The sequence below is a fragment of the Gymnoscopelus microlampas genome, assembly GCF_963454915.1.
Source record: "Gymnoscopelus microlampas genome assembly, chromosome: 17".
NCBI lineage: Eukaryota > Metazoa > Chordata > Actinopteri > Myctophiformes > Myctophidae > Gymnoscopelus > Gymnoscopelus microlampas.
The window spans coordinates 21,795,090-21,821,117 of NC_139954.1; the positions used below are offsets into that span (position 1 = coordinate 21,795,090).

At 41.7% G+C, this 26,028-nt stretch overlaps 1 protein-coding gene across 1 annotated transcript; it reads right to left on the reverse strand.

The window, feature by feature from the left end:
- Window positions 1-752: 752 nt before the first annotated feature.
- On the reverse strand, window positions 753-25,934 carry kpna3 (karyopherin alpha 3 (importin alpha 4)). Its single transcript, XM_084083638.1, has 17 exons — window positions 25,785-25,934; window positions 20,603-20,647; window positions 16,610-16,699; window positions 14,110-14,139; window positions 13,938-13,990; window positions 13,597-13,692; window positions 9,070-9,155; window positions 8,396-8,482; window positions 8,134-8,303; window positions 7,760-7,804; window positions 7,071-7,202; window positions 6,826-6,954; window positions 6,058-6,162; window positions 5,031-5,102; window positions 3,956-4,118; window positions 3,456-3,550; window positions 753-3,349 (listed from the first exon to the last, which is right to left on the reverse strand). The coding sequence occupies exons 1-17, from the start codon at window positions 25,851-25,853 to the stop codon at window positions 3,251-3,253; spliced, it is 1,566 nt and encodes a 521-aa protein (XP_083939764.1). The 5' UTR covers window positions 25,854-25,934; the 3' UTR covers window positions 753-3,250.
- Between the last annotated feature and the right edge of the window lie 94 nt (window positions 25,935-26,028).

Genomic DNA, 26,028 nt, shown 5'->3' on the forward strand with positions numbered 1-26,028 from the left:
GATTCATTTGTCTGTGTCCTGCATGCTCACCTGTAAACAATAGATTTTCAGGTGTGCAAATCACTCAAATCTATCAAAGAATGTAAAGGTTTTTCCTTCCGAAAGACAATTCCGACTATTCAAATTAGCCTTATTTCAGAACAAATAGCCTATATGTTAGTACATTTTCCCTTACCTGTGTTAAGATCACAGAAGTGAGAGGATGCTATGCCGAGGTCCATATCTTCCAGCCAAAAATAAATTCAAGTGCTTAGAAAAATGTCTCTCACTTGCAAAACAATAACCCATGCAAGTTTAAAGCATACCCTTTTCCAAACTCACAATATATGTAGTTACAATTTTAGTACTGTGTGTGAATCACAACACTTAAAGCAGGGAGGATCCAACAGCTAAACAGCAAGTTTATTTTGGTTAGGTTCAGTAACACAGAGATCATGTCCTGAGGGCGAGATGAGATGATCCCCTGATTGAAAGGATATGGCAATGACAGTATGTGGTGTGCGTGAGTAATGGGTGGGATGGATGGTGTGTTACAATGGATTACAATGTTCAGTGAATAATATGGGAGTAAATTACTCTGAACAGCAGAGAGCAGTATTGACCATTCCCAAACTTCAAAGAAAGGGAGACCACACTGTATGCACACCCTCCATTTGTAATATTCACCAATTGCTCAAAGCACTTTAGTGCTTCTGTTAGCATGTCATTTTAAAACTTGTTTTCTGTAGAAATGAAAAACAAAAGGCACAATGAATTTCAACTCATTCTCGTCTTTAATATGCACAAGAGTTGAAAGCATCAATGAGCCACCTTAAAGAGAAGAATTCAATCTAAAATTTATAAAAAGATATAAACAATCAGAGGCCAAAACGCTGTCTGTTGCTTTTCTTCTATTATCTTATTTAAAACAACTTTTCATTAGCAAGTAAAAATCTTGCAACAAACATAAGCTTGTATCAATTTTAGATACAAGGCAAAGAAATTGTAAATCTTTAAAGTGGCTCGGTCTAGTCGGCTAGTTCATGACTGTACACCCTCCTCTATAGTTTTGTTCATCAGTATTAAACAGCTAGTCCCCAAAACAAGCCTGGGCTGCTTAAAACACACCCACCCGCTACGTTTAAACCCCCCAAAAACCGTGACCCGCTGCTCCGACCCCCTCTCAGTAGTTAGCAGCCAAACAAGAGGATCATAAGTCTACAAGTCTACATGGTCAGGGCTAGTTTGGATCAGTGCATTACACCTTGACCCTCAAACCCTTAAGACCAACAGGGACTTGGGGACGGTACGAGTGGACAACCCGTCACCGCAGCTTGGGAAAAAACAAAAGAAAACAAAGCCTTTTCTCCAATTCTTCAGCATGTCATCACAATACATATGCATGTTAAAAAGATAAACAAAAAAAAATATTGCTTGAACAAAAACACCCCCCCTCCCTCCCCAATTCATCTTTGACAGTAAGAAGGTTATTGTTTTGCAGAGTCCAACCAATGACTGTCAGCTGCAGCAGCTTTGTACAGGCTTTATGTAAATATATTCATATATTCATGAGACGGCAAAGAGAGATACACATCACATTTGATTTTGTTGGTTTTTTGTACAACTATTCCGATTGGTGATGAAGTGTGACCTCTTCGTCAAAAAGTAGTAAAGTACTGTAAAGGTCAGTGGACCTCGACTCCTCAGTAAGTGTAGTCTTCAGTGAGTATCGGTCCCTTTCTGCAGGCAGAGAGCACCAATAGACCTCTCAGACGTGTGCATAAGACTGAAGAAAAAACAAAAAAATAAAATAAAATGGAACAAAAACATGGAAGCTTCACAGCCTCAGCAGGAAGAAGCCAAAACTCTTGTTCATAAAAAATATATATATATATTTATATTTTTAAGGGAGAATTTAAATGGGAAAAAAAAAAGAAGAAAAAAAAAGAACTTGAAAATCAAATAAGTAATTCAGGTTGATTTCTAGCTTGACATTTCTTGCGTTAGACCCCATGACGAGTTTCACATTGGTGGGGAACTCCAAGCAGAGTGGTCACTTCCTACAGGATGTGGCCGACCCTGTGCTGCAGAAATGTATGCCCCGTCGAGGGGGAAGGGGGGGGGGGGGGAGGCGGAAAAAAGGCTACAGCTGACATGTTCCGCTTCTTTCAAGTCTCTGTGCCTTCACCCATAGGTTCCTCCCATGACATGTTATCTACATCTGTAAAACAACCTGTTTATTTACTCTATGTTAAAGAGAAAACTGACTGAATACAGTTGTATGTGTAGAAAGAAAAATTGTGGCATTTCTCTTCACATTTTTACACTTTTTAAAAACATTAAAAGTATTAAGCATGATAATTCAATTTAAGTCGCACGCAGAAAAAGTGACGTCGTTGAGTCAGGAGTCCCGTCAGTCAGTCTGCCACGGAAAGCTCTCTTTGCCTTCTAGTGGCCCCGCCACCTGGGTGGGCCGTGGGGCCTCCGTGGTGCTTCATGGCTTAGCTCTGGGATTAACTCTTTAAACTGGGCGAGAGAGGGTTATGGGGTGCCCGGCCATCAGGTATCTATGTGACTAAGTGCATGTGTGTACTGTATGTTTATGTGCGTGTCCGTGCGTGCGTGTGTGTGTGTGTGTGTGGGTGACATAACACCAGAGGTCAATCCAGGGGAGGGAAAGCACAAAAATAAACCACAAAAAAAAAGAAAAACAGCAGTATTTCTTTCCCCGAAAGTGATATGATGGCTTCTAACAGAAGTATGCACACAAATTCTAGGTGTCAAACTATGTAAGTGTGTCTGTGTGTGTGTGTGTATTATATATGTGTTCTGTGTTGAAGAATGTGCTTGTGTTTTGTCTTTGTGAATAGTGACATTTGGCAATCAAAAACAAAAAAAAGAACCTTGCCATGAAGGTTTCTCTTCCTTCTGGTTTTAATTTTGAGTGAAATCTGGACACTGGCAGAGACTACCGGCCATCTTCCCAACGCAGGTTGCCAGATTGTAATGGTGTTTAAACGAATGACCAGGACTCCTGTGTAGGGTTGCCGTGTTTTGTGAAGGATGACCATTTAAGAAGAAAAAAAAACACCCCTAAATGCAGAGGTGGGGTGGGTAAATCCTTCAATAGTGAGTTTCCATGTTGAAGTGAAGCTAGGTAAATCCTTCTGTACCAGGTTGCCAGGTTGGAGGAGAGATGGATGAATGTCTGGGGTGATTACAGAGTACCCGTGCAGCTGGTTGAACCAAGCACATCCTGGCTTTTCTTTTTTTAGAAATTAAACTCCTTGGTTTGCATGTTGGAAGCCGGATCAAAGTTGAAGGTCCCTCCTTGAGTGGCCTCAGGGATTAAACTGGGGTCTTCATCGATCTGAGAGGGAAATGACACATGAGGACATTGTGGCATAATAACAGCTAACAGCTAGCTATTATGGATATTATCTCAAGACTGTACATTTATAGCAGTTGACACTTACATCATCTCCTGAAAAGTACTGGTCAATAATCTCAAAGGCTAGTTTGTAGATGTCCTCATTCTCGTGCTGCTGCAAATTCTCTATCTTCTCCAAACCTGAGCAGTCAGAAAGATGATGGTTCAGACACAACTCTCAAAGAATAACACACTGGACACATGCTCCAAAAAGGTAGGGGGACTGTCAGATATGACTCTCCCCTGTAATTAGTGCGAACTAAGAAATGCAAATACAAAAACTTGATTGGGGTTGGTAAATGACACAATTGATCTAATAACGAATTAAACACAAATTCAACATTGTAAAAGGCATTGGGGAAAAAAAACATACAGAAATGTAACCAATTATTGTAAAAGAAAAATTTGTTTGAAATATTAACAGCAAAAGCTCACACTTGATTTGAGGGAAATCACGTGTAGGGAAAAAAAGCTGTGATGCTATACAGAGTAACTTCATTTGAGGATGGTACACCTATCATCACCCATGTTAAGTAAGACACCAACCTCCACACTCCTCTATAATCTCAGCAATGGTGCTGGCTTCATCTCCAGCCATGATGAGGACATTCTTCAGGCCATCCAGGACCACTTGTACCACCTGCGAGTCCTTCACCGACAGCAGGTTACAGAATGGAGGGATAACATTCTGCTCCACGAGGAACTCAACCTGTGCAAACACGCACACATGCACACTTTATTGACAAGCACCACTAATGCAAAGGAGTTTGCCTTGGTGAAAGACCTCAGTGAAAGACCTTTTTTCCCCACATGCATTGCATCAGAACAATTCCAACAATTTTATGTATTCCAACAATTTTATGTATTATTAGTTACTTGACAGGTTACTTGAAGGTGTTGACATTTTGAGGTCTGAATACGTTAAAGGGATATTTCACTTTCAAATATGTTTGGGTTCCTTTTAACGTCTACTCTGTCTATTGTGAGCACTCCAGACAGTTTTTAATTTGCTTGTTTCAGTTTAGATGTTTGAAATTCATTTTATCAGACACGCCCCCCTTCCTATACAAACCCATTGTAACTTCAAACTCCAGTTTAACCATGATAGATTCATCGAAAACACCTGTCCTTGGTTCTAGTGACAGATATTGTCCTTATAATACGTGAGGGGTAGTGTTTTGTCAAATACTTTTTGTTAGTCATTTTATATTTTTTATTTCACCCAAAAAATATAACAAATGAAAAACTTAACAAAAAAAACACTGCCCCCTCATGCATTAGACGGCCAATATCAGTCACCAGAACCAAGGACGGGTGTTTTCAATATATCTAACACGGTTCAAATGAAGTTTGAAGTTACAATGGGTTTGTATAGGAAGGGGGCATGTCTGATAAAATGAATATCAAATATCTAAATACTGAATACTGAATCAAGCAACTTGAAGCAAAAACTGTCTGGGGTGCTCACAAAAACCAGAGTAGACGTTAAAATGACCCTAAGCATGTATCCCTTTAAGTTATTTAGCAAAATATTTACAAAAACCTAAAATGTCAATCAAAAAAATACAGCAGTAAACCTAGTGAAGAATAAGCTTCACATTGCAGCCACGCCATAGATCACCTGGTCTTTTCTCCCACTGATGGTGAGGTTGCTGATGGCCCACGCTGCCTCCTTCTGAGTGCCAAAGTCACCCTGTAGAGAGACAGGCTGTTATTAATCCATGCATTTATTGCAAGTCTTTTATACACCACGGTTAACATACACTGTAGGCATGCGTTGTTTTTCGTGTCTCCATAAATACCTACATTTTGCTTGTGAACCCAGCAATTTAACCACTTAAAACCCTATACATACTTCGCTCCCCAGGGGTTTACAGTATACTAGCAGGCCCCCTCCTTTTTTCCCTCTGCACCAAACCACTTTGCAGAAAATAGCTTATCTACAAGCTAATGAGCGTGTAGAACAGAAATCTTCACCAAATATTTGTCCCAGATTAGGGACTCTAGGGTTAAGTGGCTAAGAATAAATACTCTACCCAAAATAGTTTTTCTAATGATTTAGCAATTATTATTATACCAAACATTGAAAAAGAAATATTGGAGTAGAGATGTCTGTGCATATAATAATAAGCATCCACATACAATAGTCACAGTTCAGCATATAAAATGTTTCTACAAATCTACAAAAAACATTTACAACAGGGTAAATAGTCATAAAGCTAGAGTGCAAAGAGAACAATGTAGTGCTTCAAAGAAACCAGGATATCAGGTGAACAACAAGCCTAGCATCTGTCTGAACAACATGCTATCTTACGTTTGTGGTGAAGTAAAACAAATCTAAATGACAAAAACATGGGAACAAGTAACCAACATACATCTGCATAGTATAACTAGCATCTAAGTTAAGAGAAGTCCCGCACGCTTCAGCCAGTACAAGGTAGAAGGGCACATCGGTGCTCAACAACAGGGACAACTTGCATCAGAGAAAATAATAATACCTGGGCACTTCAGGAGAGACTACCCACATAAAACATAGAGCCTTCTCTACTTGACCACCAAGCTCGAATAACAGCCGAAAGACAAAAAAAGAGGAAACTCAAGGATTGTGGATAGGTTCAATTACATTGTTGAAGTAAAAAAACACAAACCTTGGCCAGTTGGTGGATTATCATGGGGATGAGTCCAGCATCGATCACAGCTTGGACCTGCTGTTGGTTGCCAGCTGTAATGTTGGACAGGAACCAGACGGCTTCCTACAAACAGGCCAATCAGACACATTCAAAACACAGCACTACAGAAAAAGCACACCAATCAGAGACAAGGTATATGAAAGGCAATTAAGTAAAAACAAGAAAGAAACCCAGACCACCACAGTGGCTGGTAAATTCACTGGCAACTTGAAATAATATCTCCTGCCAACTACATCGAACAGACCTTTTAAAATGATAGTCACACATTACAATTTCTGTAGAATAAACAGACTTACCAGCCACTGCTGAAACTCTACAGCACTTGGCTGGTGGTTAGTTCATTTTAAATGCCTCTAGTTTGAACGTGTTAAAAGTTCCACAAAGGCTTTAACAAAATAACTGTGAGCCTACACCGTGGCAGTTGATGTTTCAGCAATATTCTGCTGACGATGTGCAAGTTTGACTAATGACAGCCACACAAATAATATACAAATATTGACTGGATGATAAAATGCGGAAATAAAATGCAATAAAAGCAGGTTCTTGTAGTGGGATGCCCCTTTTCATTAGGCCCACATTTTTAGCGAAAAGCTGTACAATTTATGCTGGTATGTGTCAAACAAGCGATCAATTACACTTCTGATAAACATCAAAAGTGCCCTCAAACTAGAGGCCTCCATGTAATTCCTTTGTGTACCGAGATCTGATATGGTAGTGTAGTGATACCTTGTTGATCTTCTCCTTAGGGTGTGTGAGCAGGTTGGGGAAGTGTGAAAGGACATCACAGTTGAGCACCACCTGTGTCTGTTCGTCTGTTCCCGTTACAATGTTCCCCACAGCCCTCAGAGCAGCCGTCTGCAGGGCGCATACAGATAACAGAAAACATTAAATTAATACAAGGCTTCATTTGTTCTGTGGATAAGAGTGTGGTTAAAAATAATATAGGATAATTACAAAATAAACAATCTGACCTGAACTTTGACTTCCTGGTGACTGAGGAGAGGCACGAGGAACGGAACGACACCAGAATCGATGACCATCTGGATTTGCTCGTTGCCACCGTCCGTGAGATAGGACAAAGCCCACACAGTGTCTACCAAGATCTAATCAAACACACAGAACCTTTAATATCATGAGCTACTGTGACTGCACAGCTGCACATTTACAGTTGCAATCACTGATACACAGCGGCGTTTCCCCTATATGCATTCAGCAGTGGCTGCAAAAATATAACCGACAATGGATTCAGAATCATTAAAAAAAACTAGTTTGACCCCTCACATGCTACTTAAAGCAGAATTTAATTATTTATTTATTTCCCGCATAAGGTTAAGGGTACCCCAACTTTCAGCAGCTGTCACAAATTCCCTTAGGGAAATTGAATTTCAGTCTTTATGAGATGTGTTACTAGACACCTTTACAAACCTTAAGACATTTCTTAAGGTTTTGACATTATTCTGATAATATTCCCTGACTTTAAGCATTCTTCTTGTTATCTCTCAGTCTGAGCACACAAAAACAAATTCCAAATCAACTTGTAAGTTTGTTTTGGCAATATATATGTTTCAATATTAGGTTAATATTCAGACATGCATACATAAACACAGTCACTTGTAGAAAAGGTTAGCACCGCTTAAAAAAACATTGCTCAGATACTTACATTTATATCAGTGTGGTATATTAACACACAGAGGGCAGGGAGAATCTGTTGAGAGAAAAAGAGAGAAGTAGGTAGTGAGTGGGTGGCGGAATGGAGGTGGAGGCAGAGGAGATGAAGAGAGACAAAAATAAAAGGGGGCGGGAGCACAAAGCTGTCAGAAGCAGACTTCAGACATAGCCTTGACTGCTTTTATAGCCAGACATTTCTTCCAGGGCGATGAGGCTGGGTTTGGCTGAAGAAAATATCCATGACTCAGAGATGTGAGTTAACTGAGCCATCTGGCTGGCAGTGGCAGGGACACACAGGTGGAAGCACACACACACACACACACACACACACACACACACACACACACACACACACAATAGTCCTACCTCTTGTACAGTCTCCATGGGTGGTGGCGGGTCCTTGTTGCGGCAGAGGTTGACGATGACCCAGGTGACGTTACGGAGGAAGGTGATGGGAATGGAGGGGTTGATGAAGGAGAGCAGGGGCTTGACCACGCCCAGTGAGATGACATAATCCCTGCACTGAGGGCCGTCGCCTAGGCAGGAAACAGGGCATAACTTCAGCATGAGCCAAAATATTGTATGCCCATTGCAGCGACATGGACAAGAGGAGGAGGACACCACTCACCTATAATGTTTCCTAAAGCCCATACGGCCTGTTCACAAACGTTCTGGTGGGGGGAGTGGAGCAGCCGCAGGAACAGAGGTACTGCATCTGGGCAAGAGAGACACAGCTGCCATCAACACCAAACATAGATGGAGCAAAACATCTCCACACGCAACAATGACTTGTTGTCATGGAATAAAGCAAAAATAAAATCTCATGACTGAAAATGTAATGATGATGTTTTGGTGTTATCATTCTAAACCTATGTTGCTGCTACACACAGACAGCCAGTTGAAGAAATCACAGATTGAGGATTTAACCTTTGCTTTTATGGCATTTCTGAGAAACCATTCATGTTTATGGACGATGCTCCTAAACATGTATTCTATTGCTAGTTTGACCGCTTCAAATAATATTTGATCTTAAAATAACAAATAACCCAAAATAGCCGAAAAAAAGACATGCTGGCCTCTATGGAATTCAAATGACTGAAATCAGTTGTGGTGACTGAGAACTTTAATCCATGCTAATACTCCCAGGCCATGACATTGCTCACGTGTGACTGTAAAAGCACATTGTAATTGTGCTTTATTGTGGTGAGGACAAATAAACAAGCTGGGTGGACGGCAGACGATACACAACAGACCGCAGGGATAACAGAAGAGAGAGAGTGAGAAAGCACAGGGTCAACTTACTGGATTTAACCACAGCCTGAGTCTGTGCTGATGTCCCAGAGGCAATGTTGGTCAGGGCCCAGGCTGCCTCAAACTGGAGGGACGGACTGGATGAGAATGAAAGGAAAGGAAAAGCAGGAACAGCAAAAATGAGGAGAATAGAAACAATAGAAATATAGCACGTTTTATTTCTTGGAATGGAATTTAGATATATCTAGTCTCGAGGCAACCCTTCCCTTCCTACTGCATCTGCTGCTGTGCTGGGTATTTCTCTGCCGAGTGCGTCAGTTTAATGCCTTCAACATCAGTGACAACCCTGTCCACACAGTTGTGCCACTGGCTATTGGTTGTGAAATTAAGTTGTGAATATGAGTAAAATTATGTATATCCAACACATGACTTTGTCACTTGCAAGCTTTTTTTGGCAACTTTCATAAATGAAACATCTTGCTTTGATAATCTGAAAAACAAGCTTCACCACAGTAGTGAAAACCCTGTTGAAAAACAGGGCCTGTGTGTTTAGACATTGCAGCTGACCCGTCTGCATACCAGAGTGTCTGCAGCTGTGCTTAAGGGGGAACACAGTATAAAGAATACTCGCGTTCCATTCTTGAGGTAATATGACAGATTAGGAACACAATGAAAGTCACACAGACCCATGCACTCAACTCTAGGTGGCAGTATCATCTTACCATTACTTCAAACCGTAGCTGTGGCATATGAGTGACATGAGGAATTGCAACAATTCTAATGTAAATGAAAAGTCCATCAATATGAGTTTTCCTTTGTGTAAACAGCTTACACTTAAAAGCTAGTGATAAAGTATGTTGTCCGAGCACATTCATATTCAGCATTCAGTTCATGCGAGTTTCAAGACGAATACCTTCAGCCTTCCTACCAGCTGATGATCTTGTGTAAGTACGTTTGTGAACATTCCCTAACTGAATACAAATTTTAGTTATAAACAAAGGGCTACTTGCCAATCTCAAGTTTCTAAAGACCATATGCACACACACATATATATATATATACATATATATATATATACATATACATATACATATATATCTAACTATATAAATGCCGAGCAACTTCCGCACCCTCGGTGGTGACACCCCACAGCTCTGTTATCGAATAAACAACGCACCGCCAGACCACATGTCGCCTACTGACTCGCCACGGCCGCCGCGCTGAATTTACGCCTCGCGTAGGGGACATCTCACTGCTCACTACACCGTTTCCACCGCGCAACATAATTAATTCTACTCACCAAATGTCGGACAAAACGGAAGGGGAGCCAGCTTCGTACCGTTTACCGTGCGCACGACCTCATCACCACAACAGCAGCCAGCCGGTGCGGGGGTTTTTTCCTTTTTTTCAAAACTTTTTTTTTGGTCACCATTTTCTCCAGGCACCATTTCTGGTGTAACGTGCGCCAGCATGCGCTGCGTTGCCAGGTTTGCACAGCCAGCGCCAGAAAGAAGCAACCACCTACATCAAACAAACAACACCCATCCCAAGGGCCCCGCCCTCTTCTACGGGGGTCCCAGTGTTGTGTTCTACTTATTTTTTGAAGGTATACTATGATTATTCCCTGCCTCCCACAAAATGTAAAAAAAATTGCGTTCGCGTGGCGTGGGGACCCCTGCCGTGGTCTATGGAAACGAGCCCGAAAGTCCACCCAAATCAGCCCTAAATCGCTTATACAAACAGTCACACCTGGCAACGCAGCCTACGCCAATCATGCGTGAGAGATCTACAAGCTATGGGGCAGAGACGCCACCGTATCTTAGCAACAACTACAGCGCTCACTCTCATTGGTCGTCTCACGCTAACAGCAGTCTCCAGACAATGGCATCGCAGACAGCTTGCTGTTACTGCTGTAGCCATCACACTCCCTCGACGGACAGGGCGCTGTGACAGCTGCCATGTCGCTAACGCTAACGTGGTTGTCATGCCTGCAGAGGCTGTGCAATCACTTTCACAACAATGCACGTTCGTGTGGTGAATGTCAATATTGCTGCTCAGTTAGTCCATTGTACATGGTGTATGTTTGTGTGTGTCTTCTGGAGAACTATGTACCTCCACAGTAACTACAGTAACTAACGTAATGCCAGGACCGCCCCGTGCAACGCATGTTAGACTGCATTATGGTCATGTAGTCATTTCAGATAATTTCGCTCCGACTACAGCAGTGCTTATCAACCCTTTCAGGCCGCCCCCCCAAATAAACGTACTTGATCTGGGGACCCCCCCATTCTGTTTGACTCCGTTCCACAAGTAAATATTGTGAAAATAGCCGATCTACAAGCTCGAAACGCCTCACGTTCAGAGGCTTTGTAAGCTTGCAGATCGGCTATTTTCTACATGCTTGCCTCTTTCTTAGATTCTTACACAATGTGGCCCATGTTTTCATAGTATAGTCTGTTGACTACTTCTGTTGCAGAAATGGTCATTTCATTTACTTTCCTTTTATTATTGTCTCCGCCAGGCCGAAAGGCATGGCGCAAGACTATGTTTCACCCCCTGTCCGTCCGTCTGTGATAGCTAATCTCTCACATCGTTGCCTTCATCGCAGCAAAATAACAGCCCCATGTGGAGAGTCAGTGACAGCTGGATAAACGCGGTAAAATGTGTCAAAAGGAGTCTGTACGGCTGTCGATACATGAACAGATGACGTCGGTGGGACAGCAGATATTGTGTCTTTTGGACTCACAGCAGCGTGGTGCTGATGTTTGTTGTGTGAAGCAGCTTAATGTCAGAGTGTTTGTGTTGGAGCGCCTCAGTGCGGCTGCAGAGTTCATGTGCAACCTCTTCCAGAGAGAGACAGAGACACTAGAAACTCTGCTGGGGAAAAAAAACACTGCTGAGCATTGACTTTCATATGGACATTGATCTACACACTGCAGGTATATCTGCTACACACACAACAGCAAACTACACACTGCAGGTATGATGCAGCGTTTGCATTACAGCCAGCATGCCAGCGTACTTCCCATATGGTTTCAAGGTGGGCTAAACTATATGGACCCCATGTCAGCAATGTCAGCGCAGCGGCATCCACTTCCGTCCCAACTGCCATGCCCATGCAGGCTATAAGTAGCTTCTACCTGGCCCTTAGGTGGGCCCCAACTAGCCATGTTTATGTGCAGCCAAGGCGGGTTCTAACTGGGTTTGCCCATGCAGGCTTTAACTGGGTTCTACCTGGGCCCTAGGTGTACCCTAACCAACCACAGTGCAGTGCCCATCCCTCCAATTGTTGTGACGTCAGGGCTCTCAATACTGCACATTGCTGGAGTAGGAGGGGCCGCAGGGCGACCGCACACATCGCTGAACCAATGGTAGCCCACGGATGTTTCCTCTGGGGATTTACAATCTGCCCCTCTATGCCACATATCATCCGCACAACAGGGTCTTCACTGACCGAGCCACGGCCCCACTAACCCTCATGACGCTACGCCACTTATATGAGTTGCCAAGTGGCCGCGGGCGCTACGTGGGCGTGGCCGCGGGCTACACGCGAGCCCCCGCGTAGCGGGGGCGAGCTTGACGTAGCCTGCAGCAAGCACACAGCCCCGCGCAGCGGCTGGGGTCGAGGGGGGCGAAGCCCCCCGAGACTCTAGTATATATATATATATAGAAACTTTTTTTTCTTCCTAATTTATGAGCATTTCTTCACAAAACATGGCCTGCTTCTGATATTTATGTTTCTGTAAATTAGCGAAAATAGCAGATCTACAAGCTGACAACGTATCACGATGCGACGCGCTGAACTTGTAAATCATCTATTTTCGAGAATTTGACCATTTCTGAAAATACTAAATAAGGCTGAAGTGATTAAACAGGAAAAGACAACACTTATGTCATATCATGATACAGATATCAAAAATCCTACTATGGTCATATTACGATACTGATATACCGATACATTGCCCAGCCCTATTGTAAACTACATTAACTTTCCTGGTCTTGGTTCATAATGTCATCTATATCGTTTACTGCAACCTAGAAAACCATGTAAGCTCTCTATGACAGCATGAGGCTACGGCACATGTGACAGTCCACTGCCTACAACGCTATATTGCGACATGGGCTAGATAATAATAATAATAACTTCCCAAAATTGTCCAGTGCTCTTCTTTAATGTGACACCATCTGTCATGGGTCGCCATAGTAACATCCTTACAACTCCCCAAGTCCTTCCAACCCCGATCGCACCTCCCCCTTCCCGAACACAAGGTCCTGGGAACAGGGGGAACTCCGAGGGACAGGAATGCTGTTTTATTTGGCTTGGCCTGTACAGAGAAGGTCCAGTGACTTCCCTGTGCCCGTTGCCCATGTGTTCGCAGGAGTGGACGCACACTCGTGCAATGAACGTACATACACTCAATGCAGCATCTATAATCTACAGTCTACATCACATAGATTATTGCATCATGGACAATGGCCTATATAAGCGCTCAAGTTGATGTGTCTGTTGATAAATCACAGCTGTTCTCTGGACGAAGTTGATAGAGGGGCAAATTAAATGCTTGGAAGTGGACTTACTTATCGTCCCTCTCCAGACATTTGACTAGAATAGGTAGGATCCCAGACTTTATCAAGTCATCGATAGGGGGGTTTCTGTCGCTGGAGAGCAGTTTTCTGACAAGAGAAATGAAAGAAACAAATGTTGAGTTCATCACGTATACATCGTCAATATGTGTGATTGAGCCAGTGAGTGCGTGCATGAGTGTGAGTGAATGAGTGCGTGGATGGAATGAGAGTGAGCGAGCAAGTGAGTGAGTGAGTGTGTGCATGAGAGTGAGTGAGTGAGTGTGCATGAGTGTGAGTGAGTGAGTGAGTGAGTGTGTGCATGAGAGTGAGTGAGTGAGTGTGTGTGTCCTGACCTGGCAGCCTGTACGGCACTGAGCTGGACAACTGCATTATCACTGGTGGCGTTCTTCAGAAGATGAAATAAAATGACAGTTAGAATATTATAAATCAACATGCAGAAAGGGCTCTGCGTTGTTAGAAGATGTGACCACAGAATCAGATAGTTGTCCTGATATTGAGGCTTACCTGTAAGATGGCATCAAGCGTAACATTTTGCTGGATAGGGAGAAATGGGAATAAATATTAGCATTGTACAAAATAACTATATAATGTTTATTATTATGAAATGTCTGTCACCTCACCTGCTGACTAAAGGCCCTGACTATGAAAGTATGAGAAGGGAATGAGCCAGATAAAAACAGACACTCATGCACATGTTACGTGATTTCCCTCTGAGAGCTGCTGCTGCCCTGTGAGCTTATACAGTCAGAATGCCATGCTAATTAGGGGTGTAACAGTTAATCAAACTAATTGATTTGATCAATTATAGAAAATTATAGATTTTCAAACATAGCGAAAATTGCAGATCTACACGCTCACACGTATTAGACAATATCAGACTACTCAGTTGATTATTTAAAAAAAAAAGATTAGAATAGATTGATAGTTGCAGAGCTAATTTAACATTAAGACACATCATAATGCATTGGCTTATAGCACAGGTCATCCCTCATCATTTCATTAAGCTAGTGAAAGGCCTTTCACTCAGAGATGTCAGGGGGCTTTGAGAGTTAAGTACATCTCCCGGGTTTACTACACCACTGCACTCTGGACACCTCCATCAGTCTGGAAAGCAATGGGGGGGCGGGGGGGGGGTGTTGGGGCGGGCTTCTGGGATACTAGAGGGTACACTCAAATGACCTTCTGCACTTCTGGACAGAGAACGCTTATCGCTTTCTTTAGTGTAGAGGTTCCCAAACGTTTTCAGCTCAAGGCCCAAAAGAAAATTTGGTCTTTTCAAGATCCAAACTACATCATGAATTAATCACTTAAGCCCCATTAGAAAAATGGCAGGATCTAAAAGCTCACGAGTCACCATGCGATGCGTTTTGAGCTTGTAATTGTTTTTACATGTAGTTTATCCATAAATTCCACAAATCGCTGTGTATGCTGTTCTTCGCATATCTTGAGAACTGTCCAACCAGTTGCCTTCATTCATATTTGTCCTGTGTATTGCTGATGCCCCCAAGGGACGTCTCTGAGGCGGTTGGATCAGCAGTTCTCTGGAAATGGCATGCAGCGCAATTACATATGTAATGTAACCGTATGTTAAGTCAATGCAACGGTGGGCATTGCCCACGAATGACGGGCATCATCACAACACTCACTACAACATAGCTACACACCATCAACAAAACCCTATGTTTGATAAACATTGCTTTAGTGTAGAGGTCTTAACATGTATTGGCCACCAAATATATGTAGAGTAGGGGTGTAAACGTGTAAAGCCCTAAATCGAAGAAATTTGAATCAATTGTTTTGTATTTTTTGTATATTTTTATTTGTTCTCATAAGTCTTATTAACCCCTTGAACCCTAGCATCCCTATTCTGGGGAGAACGTTTGCCAAAAATAACAGATCTACAAGCTCATGATGCATTGCGACACGCTGTGAGCTTGTATAGAGAGTTTAAGTGGTTAATGGTTATGGATATGTTTGCTACATTTTACAGCAGGAGATGTAATATGCATAGGCCCAACATGCCATTATTAAGTAATCTATTGCTTGATTATATTACAGTATCTCCCCTCTGTCCTCTTTAACAGTTGCTTATTGTCTAAAAAGCCATGGCCTCGAGAAATGCAAACTATGCCAGATGAAGTAAATCACCAAAAGATTGTGGTTTCTCTCACGTGATGCCTGGCTTGGTCAAGAGGGGGAAAACAATATTTATTTTTAGACATAGCTGCAATATTTCCCCTTGAGTAGAATGCTGGAATGATTGAAATGGCATCTTGTCCCCTGCCAAATTAACGTTGGCTTTCAGATTTCCCTTCATTTTCAATGGCAACACTGATATTTTGAGTGCAATTTAGTTTCTGCCTCTACGTAAATTAAAAATGTTTGTCTGTTTTGTTCACTGACTAGAACTCTTACCTGTTAGAGTAGAGTAGGCCTATAGTTAAAACTGCAATCTGGCACTTATTGCATTTATTTTTTTAATTATTTCTAAATTTAGTTTCAGCAACTTATGCAATTATATTTTTAAAAAAAAAGATCGATCCAACAAAACGAGTATACTCTCTGGAGGATTGCAGGGAGTAATCGATTAGATTAATGCTGAATTCTTGCATCCCTAATGCAGAGTCAGATTTGTTTACCCCGGGCAAGAACCCTCAAGAATGGGGTCATGTTGTCAATTAAATAATCACAATCCAAAAATGCATTGCAGCTCTAAAGACAAAGCAAAATGCAAACATTAAATGCGCATGTGGATACATGCTGAATTCTCTGTTAACTGCTTTTTAGCCACAAAGGGAATTAAAAGATACTGTATAAAACTATTATATAAAACACGCTTTCACTTTACCACACTGTTTTGCTTGTTGTGTCCATTAAGCAAACTGATTTCTGTATTGTATAAACAGAACTCAGCATGATGCAGTACCAGAAACCACAGATAGCACACAAGATTTTCAATTTGTGAAACTCTTTTTCAAGACACATACGAAAAACACACACTTACTCCTTTGAAGTCTGAGTCGACATCAGAGTCCTCCAGACTCTCCTCTTGTGGGACGTTTCGTTTTTTCAATAGATGTTCGTCTCGTTTGTTCTGACAAGAGACACAGACACAGACAACAGAGCAGGAGAGATGAGAAGGTTTATTAATGCATTCATGAATTCTTTCAGAAACAACAGCAGATCTCGAACTGCTTAGAACCAACTTGAACATTTCACAGAATCAAGCTTCCACCTCGAGTACAGCTAAAAATGAATTGTTGCCCAACTTTAAATGTGTTAAGCTGGAGGAATCTAGCTCACGCGTAAACAACACTAACTACTCGGATAGATATCTACATGCTGGCTCACTCCAAAGAAATGAGCACACACACACACACACACAAATCACCACTCAGCAGGAGGAGAAAGACAAAGGGGGAACACGGAAGCACAGTTGAAAAAGGCCTTGAAACACATCTGTATTCACGCACACAAACACACCGGCACCAGTTCACAGGGCAAATGAGTCAGTGGTAGGACGAGGAGGAGGAGATTCCCTTAGCCTACATTCCAGTGCGTCGTGCTGACGTGCGTCACCGATGACTAACCGGGCAGCGCAATGCTTCTCGCTCTGCTCTGTTCAAGCAGAATGGAATGTGCTGGACTGAGGACCAACTCAGCACTAAACAGCACCGACGCTCTACCTCTCTTAATGCCCCTACCCTCCCCGACCACCATCCTGTCCGACTGCACTCAAACCTCTAATGTTGTTGTTCTACATAGTGTACCTCGTACAGATGGAGGACATGACTTCAAAGTGTTATGTCCATACTTGTTTAGCAAATGTGTGAATCATCCCCATGTCTATTATATGTTTTCTAAAATGATTACTCAAAAGGTCACGCAACTTAACAGTGAACATGTTTTATGTCATCAATTACTGAAATTACTCTTCACACAAATTAACCCATTTAGGGCGGGAACCCCTATTCATAACTATACCTTTCAAGACGGGAACCCCTTTTGGGGTTGTTGTTGCTATATACAGTATATAGCAACATACATCTGTTGTAATTTTTTGAATAAATATTCCTTTAGGATTTAGAATCGGCCTCAGGTCAAAATGGGTTAAAGCCGGGCCAATTGGAGATGAAAACAGCTGATTTTGGTGATTTATGACACTGTTCAAAGATATAATACAAAAATAATAGACTAACATTCTCAAATATCTAAATGACCTCCTGGGGTTGCATTCGACCAACATGTAACACAGCAAGAGGTTTGTCTAGGAATTCAACACAAATGGACTAAGAAATCAACACTAAGTCTAATCATATTTACATTTTTGGAGGCTGCCGTGTTCTTCAGTTTCCAAGACAACTTACCCTGTCCTTGACTCAAAAATGGTGGCATCAGAGAGCCACTGAGATCTACACTCCACTTTAATAGGTACACCCGTTCATTAATGCAAACAACCTATTCCTCCCAACAGAGGGTGTTGGGGCTACAACTCAGTGTGTGTGTGTGTGTGTGTGCATATAAATATATATTTTTTTTTAAATAAATAAATAAATAAATAAATATATATATATATATATATATATATATACACATACATACACACACACACACACACACACACACACACACACACACACACACACACACACACACACACACACACACACACACACACACACACACACACACACACACACACACACACACACACACACACACACACACACACACACACACACACACACACACACACTGGATGCAGAAAGGTTCAAGAGGTTCAGTTACAGTTCCACCAACATCAGAATGAGCAGGTGACGTGATCCAAGTGACTTTGAATGTGGTGTGATTGTTAGTGCTAGAAGGGGTGGTTCCAGCATCTCAGAAAGCGCTACCCTCTTGTACAGCACTGGATCTCAACGTGGAGTGTGGACGGTGGGGACCCCCAGGTGTCCTTGAGGGGGTTCCAGGGGTTCCCCAGCTAAATGAATGATAGTTATGAACTAAATTACCCTTACGGGTCTGTAACTCAGAGAGTGTACAAACGGAACCAAATGGACTCGTTAAGGGCTCTGTACAGTCTAGATTGGGGTCCCAAAGATTAATACAAATATATCAAATGGAGGTCTGTGGCATAATGCATGTCCTTGAAATTAAAAAGGTTTATAATCACAGCTGTAAAAAAGGTTTATAATCACAGCTGTACACTACAGTGTGTAGAGTTTACTGAGAATGAATAAACCAACATCCAGTCACCTTCTTAACTCATGGACGGCCATTGACGTACTTTGATGCATGTCAATCCAAACGCACACACTGCCATTGACGTATTATGACGTATGCTGGTGTTTTCAGTGTTTACACTAGAGGGCGCTCTTCGCCAACCTCCTCCTAGAACTCCCAAAGAAGTGTACACCCGGAAATAACGTGATCACCACAAACCCAGCCCCGTCCGATCTAATGTTAAAGGATTTTTGGAAAGAACAAGCTATATTCAACAGCCAATAACTAAAGAACACTTTTTCCCCCCAAGGGAACCAGAGACACTCCTCCGTCTTTTGCGACACTCTGTGTGTCGATCGTCCTGGAGCGAAATATTCTGTTGGTCTTGAAAGGTTAGTAAAAACGCTGGCAAGGGCTGATTTATTTATTTATTTACTCCAGGCAGTCAATGAGTTAATGAGAGAGGTGACTGGATGGTGACACCTGCCTGACACTCAATAGGTGTGTGCCTAATTAGATGGCCACTGAGTGGACAAAACGTTCGACTTGGCAGCAGTGAAAGAGGTACACCTCGACCTGTAACTTATCTCTGGCACGGACTCAAAGTAAGACCCAGGGGTTACCCTCATGTACCACTACACATGCTTACTCTCTCGCTCACTCTACGCTGACACTAATAAAAACCTTCAGAAATGGAGAACAAATGACTGAGAAAAAAGTAAATAGATGTCATGTGGGCACATTTCCCCTGCAGAGAGTGGGGGGGGGGGTCTTTAACATCAGAGAAAGATTTGAAAAAAGGTGTACATGCACAAAGGTGCAAGGCTTTAGATCCTTCTCATCAGAAAATGAAAACTGATGATGGGGTACAGGGACCAACTTCAACGTGGCATGCATTGGTTAGTAATACAGCATGATCTAAAACTAATAAGATCATAGATCGAAAAACTTCTCCCATACACGATTGCAACAAGAAATGCGAATTTGACTATCTGAAGTTATTTGTTTGTGCTTCAACATCCCAGCAAGCTTTATTCTAGAGTTCTAGACACAGCTGTAACTAGACAATGATGTAGACGATGTCAAGGAGCAGTTGGAGGAGTATGTTTTAAAGTCTTGGAGATATTGGCTTCTAGCTTTGGGGAACTAGCTTGTGTATACAAGTATGCAATATGTAATTTGTGTAAACAAATTAAACAATATAGCAATATCAAATGTGAGTTGCATTTTAGGTGGATGTCTATAATACCATAAAAACTGCAACAGACAAACAAGGATCATAAACAAGCTGTGTGGCCAAATAAAGAGTTTCTACTGATTCTGTCGGTTTCATTTCTTACACATTACAGTAAGATAAATTTCAGAAAATATAAAAATCCATCAGCAATGACACTTTTAGGTCCTTTGCTGCAAGAACAACATCTATGTTACTTCCAATCGCTGAAAACATCTTCCCAAAAAAATGCCAAACTGTACCAGTTTAGAAAAGGCACATTATCCTACCAACATTTATCATGCACTTTTGCCCAGATTAATGTGTGTGTGTGTGTGTGTGTGTGTGTGTGTGTGTGTGTGTGTGTGTGTGTGTGTGTGTGTGTGTGTGTGTGTGTGTGTGTCTCTACATGGGATATATATTTTAGTTTGTCATATTTTCTTACTTTACTAATACTGTAAGTAAGTCACATCCATTTGGTACACAAAGCAACTTGAAACACCCCAAGAATGATCTACAAAAATACAATTTGAGTTCCAGAATAATCTGGTTGGTTCTCACCTTTCTCAGCTCAACTGTCACTTCATTTCGATGTCTTCGCATAGTCTGTAACAAAGGAACACACACAAAAAGAGAAACAAATGAAACAGTTGTCTTTTAAGCAAAAATATATAAGAAGAGAGAGTTCTTTACTGTTATTATTGTCATGACAGTGATGCGGTTATGAATAAGGCATTTGCACAAATGCATTAGTGGAATTATCATCACAGCAATGTAAGATTAATAGACAGATAAGCACCTCCCTTACCTTATAAATGTGTCATTTGAGTGACATTTGAAACAAAAATATATGAGGCATATTTCATTTGAGGTGTGCTTAACCCTTTATTTTAGCAATATGGGGCGCGAGTCTATTTTAACCAATGAAAATGCTTGACTGGAACTACCTGATGTATAAAAGCTTGCATAGGAGGAACAAGGACCCCAATTAAAAATGTCTGTATGAACTAGATTATCATAATTAATTTGAGCTAACTTGCATGAGCTCTTGAAAACTCCCTCCCACTGCCCGTCACCTGCCCTAAAACACATAGTTTCTCTCAACTTACTGTGACCCAACTGTGACCTAAAGTTGTATAAGAGCCTACACATTCCAACTATGACATGACTGTCAGAACCCTTGTGTTTTTAAAGTTGTTCTCCCCAAGAACTTGTTCTTGGAAAAATATCACCAAGCAGTGTAAGAATATCTATTACCCAGTACAAATTGACAATATCCAAGTTCACTGCTGATTCCGACCTGGTTTATAAACAATAGTATTAACTATTATGCAGTATCTTACAAAAGATCAACTGGCATAATTCATGTCACAAAAGCAGTCAAGTAGCTCAATTTAGCCTCAAAATCAATGAGTCTGTTACATGGATGGAATAAAAAATAGCACCAGCATGAAAAGGTAAAACTGCTTTGGCTATATGGTGTGTTCATACATTTGTTTACAGTCCATCCAGAACAGTTTGAGATGGTCTCAAGTCAGGTCTTGTGACTGTTTGCCGCGGTTCATATTGCCTTCCTAAATAGCCTCTTACGTAATCTGGGCCAGTCATAACTAACTCAGGAGGCTGAGGAGTGGAGAGGTGTCTCCCCAGCCACCACAGAAGAACACAGTCATGACATCGAACTGAAAACAACAATGACTGACCAAAGGCCCCTTCTCCAAATTCAGATTATAGCATGTCAAACTGGAAATTAGGATAGCAGGGTAGTTTGACTGATGTAAGATGGACCTTGCGCTTGACATTCGTTGCTGTGCCCATGACACAACTGTCCAACGCAACAATTACATCCTGAATCTTGAAAGAACAGACAGGTGACACTTCAATGCCAAATGATTTGTCCAATCTCATTCTTAATGATACATGACTGACATAACATTCAATTACAGAAACAGAATATACAGTATTAATGCAGAATGATTTATCTCTAAGCCTTTGCCAGCTAGACTGAACTAACTAGGCTAAATCCCATTGTGGAAATGTCTGTGCTACTGTCTTCGTTATGATTTCCACTTTGGAAAACTTCATGCATAGGCTCTTGAGAAACCCCAAGCCAGACCCCCAAGTCGCCTGAAATAGCATCAGGAATGCATTTGGCTATGTTTGTCTGTCATAGTAGTAGCCATGTGCTCATCACACTGGTGTGTTTCAAAACAACAAACAGTGGATCAGTTTTTGGCCAGTTGTTGGTGAGACTGACAAAACAGATTTTGACAACATAAAATGTTTTTTATTATCTGTATTGTCACATTCCACTTATATTATAAGAGAAAAGATCCATGTACTGCATCTTTTATAAAGTCTCTTTTCTATCATGCATAACCAAACTTTCTCAGACATTATCAGTACAGCAGAAAAATAGCTGCATAATAATCACTTTTGACTTTTCATGAGGCTATCATCATTTTGTTATTTCAACAAGCTGGAGTCTATGTGGACCAAGGCAGGCTCAGGACGTTTTACCCTCAACCACCTACATTTGAAATGAACGTAACGGACAGATATATAATCTATGCTAAAGGTGTCACTGGGAACGGCAATCCCGTCAATGTACCGATGAGCTGTGCTATTTGCCTAATAACGAGACTCAGGTCAGTGGGTGAAACTGATCTGCCGGTTTGAGTTTTACGACCAAAGCCATTCATGTGACGCCTGTCAACATTTGTCATTATGTTACTTCCAATGTCGCACCATTAGTTGAATAATGCCGTCTATTTCCAACATTTACCAGGCCTGATCACGAGAAGATGGTGAAGGCACCCGCAGTAGTTAACGGTTACTATTATTGCTATTAATACTGCTAGTTATTCTGCAATACACGTTACAGATTTCAACTGCCAAATGTGGTTTCGTGACTGACTGGGATTAGCGGCTCGTTTGATGGACAGCCGTTACATCCGCATACATCGCAACATCATAGCCAGGCCAGGTAGCTACATTGTTTCTATCTTAGCTGACAGTTTGCTTTGCTAATGTAGCGGCTCTGACCTACAGTAAAGATACCAGGGACAGGTCCGTGACGTCACAACCAATCACCAGTGTGTAGGCTCTTTAGTTTCATTTATGTCTTATTAATGTGTACTTCGTCGGACGACAAAAATTACTTTTTCACTTATATTGAAAATGTGTATTTTCTGTGAGTGAAGTCGCTCGACACTCGATAACGGCGCGGTTTTGCGGTTGGGTTTCAAGCGTCCTGAAGCACTTCCGCTAGCCGGTGTTTGGCAGTGTTGCCAGGTCTGCTTATTATAAGCGACTTTGGACTTGTTTTTCTTTAAAGTTGCTTGTAAATATTGGGGCCGGGGTTGTGTTTTTTGGTCTTGTTTCTTAAATGTACTGTTGCTTATTTTGGGGTTGTTTAAAACAGTGGTTCTCGGACATTTTCATGTCAAAGAACCCCAAATTAATATGTATTTGTCAGCGCACCCCCGTCTGAAAATATTTGATTCCAGGGACCCCCATACAACATTTGTGTTAGTAAAATGTTTCAAAAAATATTCCACATTTTTAGCCGAAAATAGCCGACATTTAAAGGACAACTTTGTTTTTTTACAACCAAGGTTTATATTTTAGCTTGTAATTAAAGTAAATAAATGATGAGTGTAATTTTTTTTTCATTTACTGCTTTCTATAGTTTTAGGGGCGGCCATAGCTGAATGGTTAGTGAACCCGCCTAGGGAGCCAGAGGCCCTGGTTGCCCCAGGTTCGATTCCAGACCAGGTCAGCATATGTGTCGATGAAATGAAATTTGTCCCTGAGCAAGACTCTTAACCCCTAATTGCTCACAGGTTCTCATTGGAAACAAGACCGCAAGGACTTTCATGAACGACCTGTTAAAAGGAATTATCCTTATCCTTAGCATTTTTTGCGATATTTTTTTACAGTGGGCGGGGGCATTCTGTCCGGTGGCTAAATATGCCTTTTTTACACAATAAAAAAGGCCCGGCTGTCTGAGATGGCCAGATGTGAGTTATTGGGGGCTAGAAGAGCTACTGTAAATAATAATAAAGAAAACACCGGGTTAATGTGTTAAAAAAATACATATTTAGCCACCGGACAGAATGCCCCCGCCCACTGTGAAAACACTGTAAAAAAGATTGTGAAAATTGCTAAAACTATAGAAAGCAGTAAATTTAAAATTTTTAACACTCATCTTTTATTTACTTTAATTACAATCTAAAACATAGGTTGTAAAAAAAAAACGAAGTTGTCCTTTAAAGTGCTCATGTTGGGCTTGTTTTCATAGACCTGTTGCTTGTTTCTCTCGCAAAACCTGGCAACACTGGTGTTTAGTTGTGACATCACTGTCGGATCCTCCTTGGCATCAGCCAGGCTCCGACTAGCTCATCTGATTTGCTATTGCTAACAAGGAGGGGCTATGTGTGTTAGATCTGAGATATGAACCAAACAGTTAATCGTAATGTAATTCAGTAAAAAGCAATGTTGAATGAACATGACAATCTCACGTTATTGAATAGTGATCGTTAACATTAGCTTAGCCAGCCTGTAAAACATCAAGAGGATAGACCAGGGCCCTGCCTCGCCGCTGTTAATGCGCTAGCTCAGTGTTGCCATGTCCCGCTTATTATAAGAAATCTTGGGTTTGTTTTTCTGTGTAGTTGCTTGTACATATTGGGTTGCGTTTTTTTTTGGCCTTGTTTCTAAAGTGTAGTCGATTATTTGAGCTTCCTTCCTAAATGTTGTTTAAACCAGTGGTTCTCAATTATTTTCGTGTCACGCTCACGGACCCCCACATATATATGCAATGTATTTGTCCCTAACCCCCTTCTGAAAATATTTTGTGCCAGGAGTCCCATACCAGATTTGTTATTAGAATTTATTTCAAGATTTTTTTTGAAAATAGCAGATCTACAAGCTCACAATTTGTAGACAGGCTATTTTCATATAGCTGATGTATACAGTGGGTTTACAGTGCTCATGTGGCCTATAATAGTCGCTTCTTTTGGGCTTGCATTATAAACCTGGTTGCTTGTTTCTCTCGCAAAACTGGCAACACTGCTAGCTCTACCAGCTACAGCTACCTATAGTTAGCAAAGCAGTGACAGGAATATCCCTGTCACTTGATTCCGTCGACAATTCCGTTTTTCGGTGTGAGTTTACGCGTTAAATAACGACCGGCCGATACAATGCCAGCGACTAGGGTGTCGCTAAGTAATGTGCCATTACCACCATGATTAGTATAATATAACAAGTGGTTATAGATAAGGCCAATGGGCGACTTTTGATCACCCGCGATTGCTAGCTAGCATTAGCCAAGAGTTGTGGCTGGTGGTAAGCTGCAGCCGGGGCCAGGTTGAATTTCAAAACACTCGCCCCAAAACACAGTCGCCCCGGGGCAAATCCGGCGGTGTTCACCTGCTATTCTTAAACGTAACATCAGTAAAACAATGTCTAAAACCTAACCTTATTCATAAACGTAACCTCGGTAAGACGATGCCTAGCCCTACATTTGTTTCTAATCTTATCCTCAGTGAAACAAATACAAGAATACAGGAACAGCTGGTCCGCAAAAATGGGGGCGAGCGTGTTTTGGGGCGAGTCTTCTGGTTACCGGCCAGGATGGATCCCCCGGCGAGGCCCAAGACTGAAGCTTTACGATCTAAAAACACAGCATGAATGATCCGTTGGTTTTGCCCACCATCATCATGTTTACATTCCGACTCACCTCGACATCGCGTCCCTTGTTCTTGAAACTCTTGATGCGGTGGTTTTCCGAGCCGGCGTTTTCTGCCATGGCTGTATAGGGTTGTTTAGCTGTTATAGTCCGGCTTTAAGGGATCCGCCGTGAAAGACTGTGCTCTCCTCTGCTGCTCAGCGGCTCCAGGAAGGGGGGCGGAAGACGTAACACATCCAGCGTTGCCAGGTTTTGCGAGAGAAACAAGCACAAAAGAAGCAAATAGGCCACATTA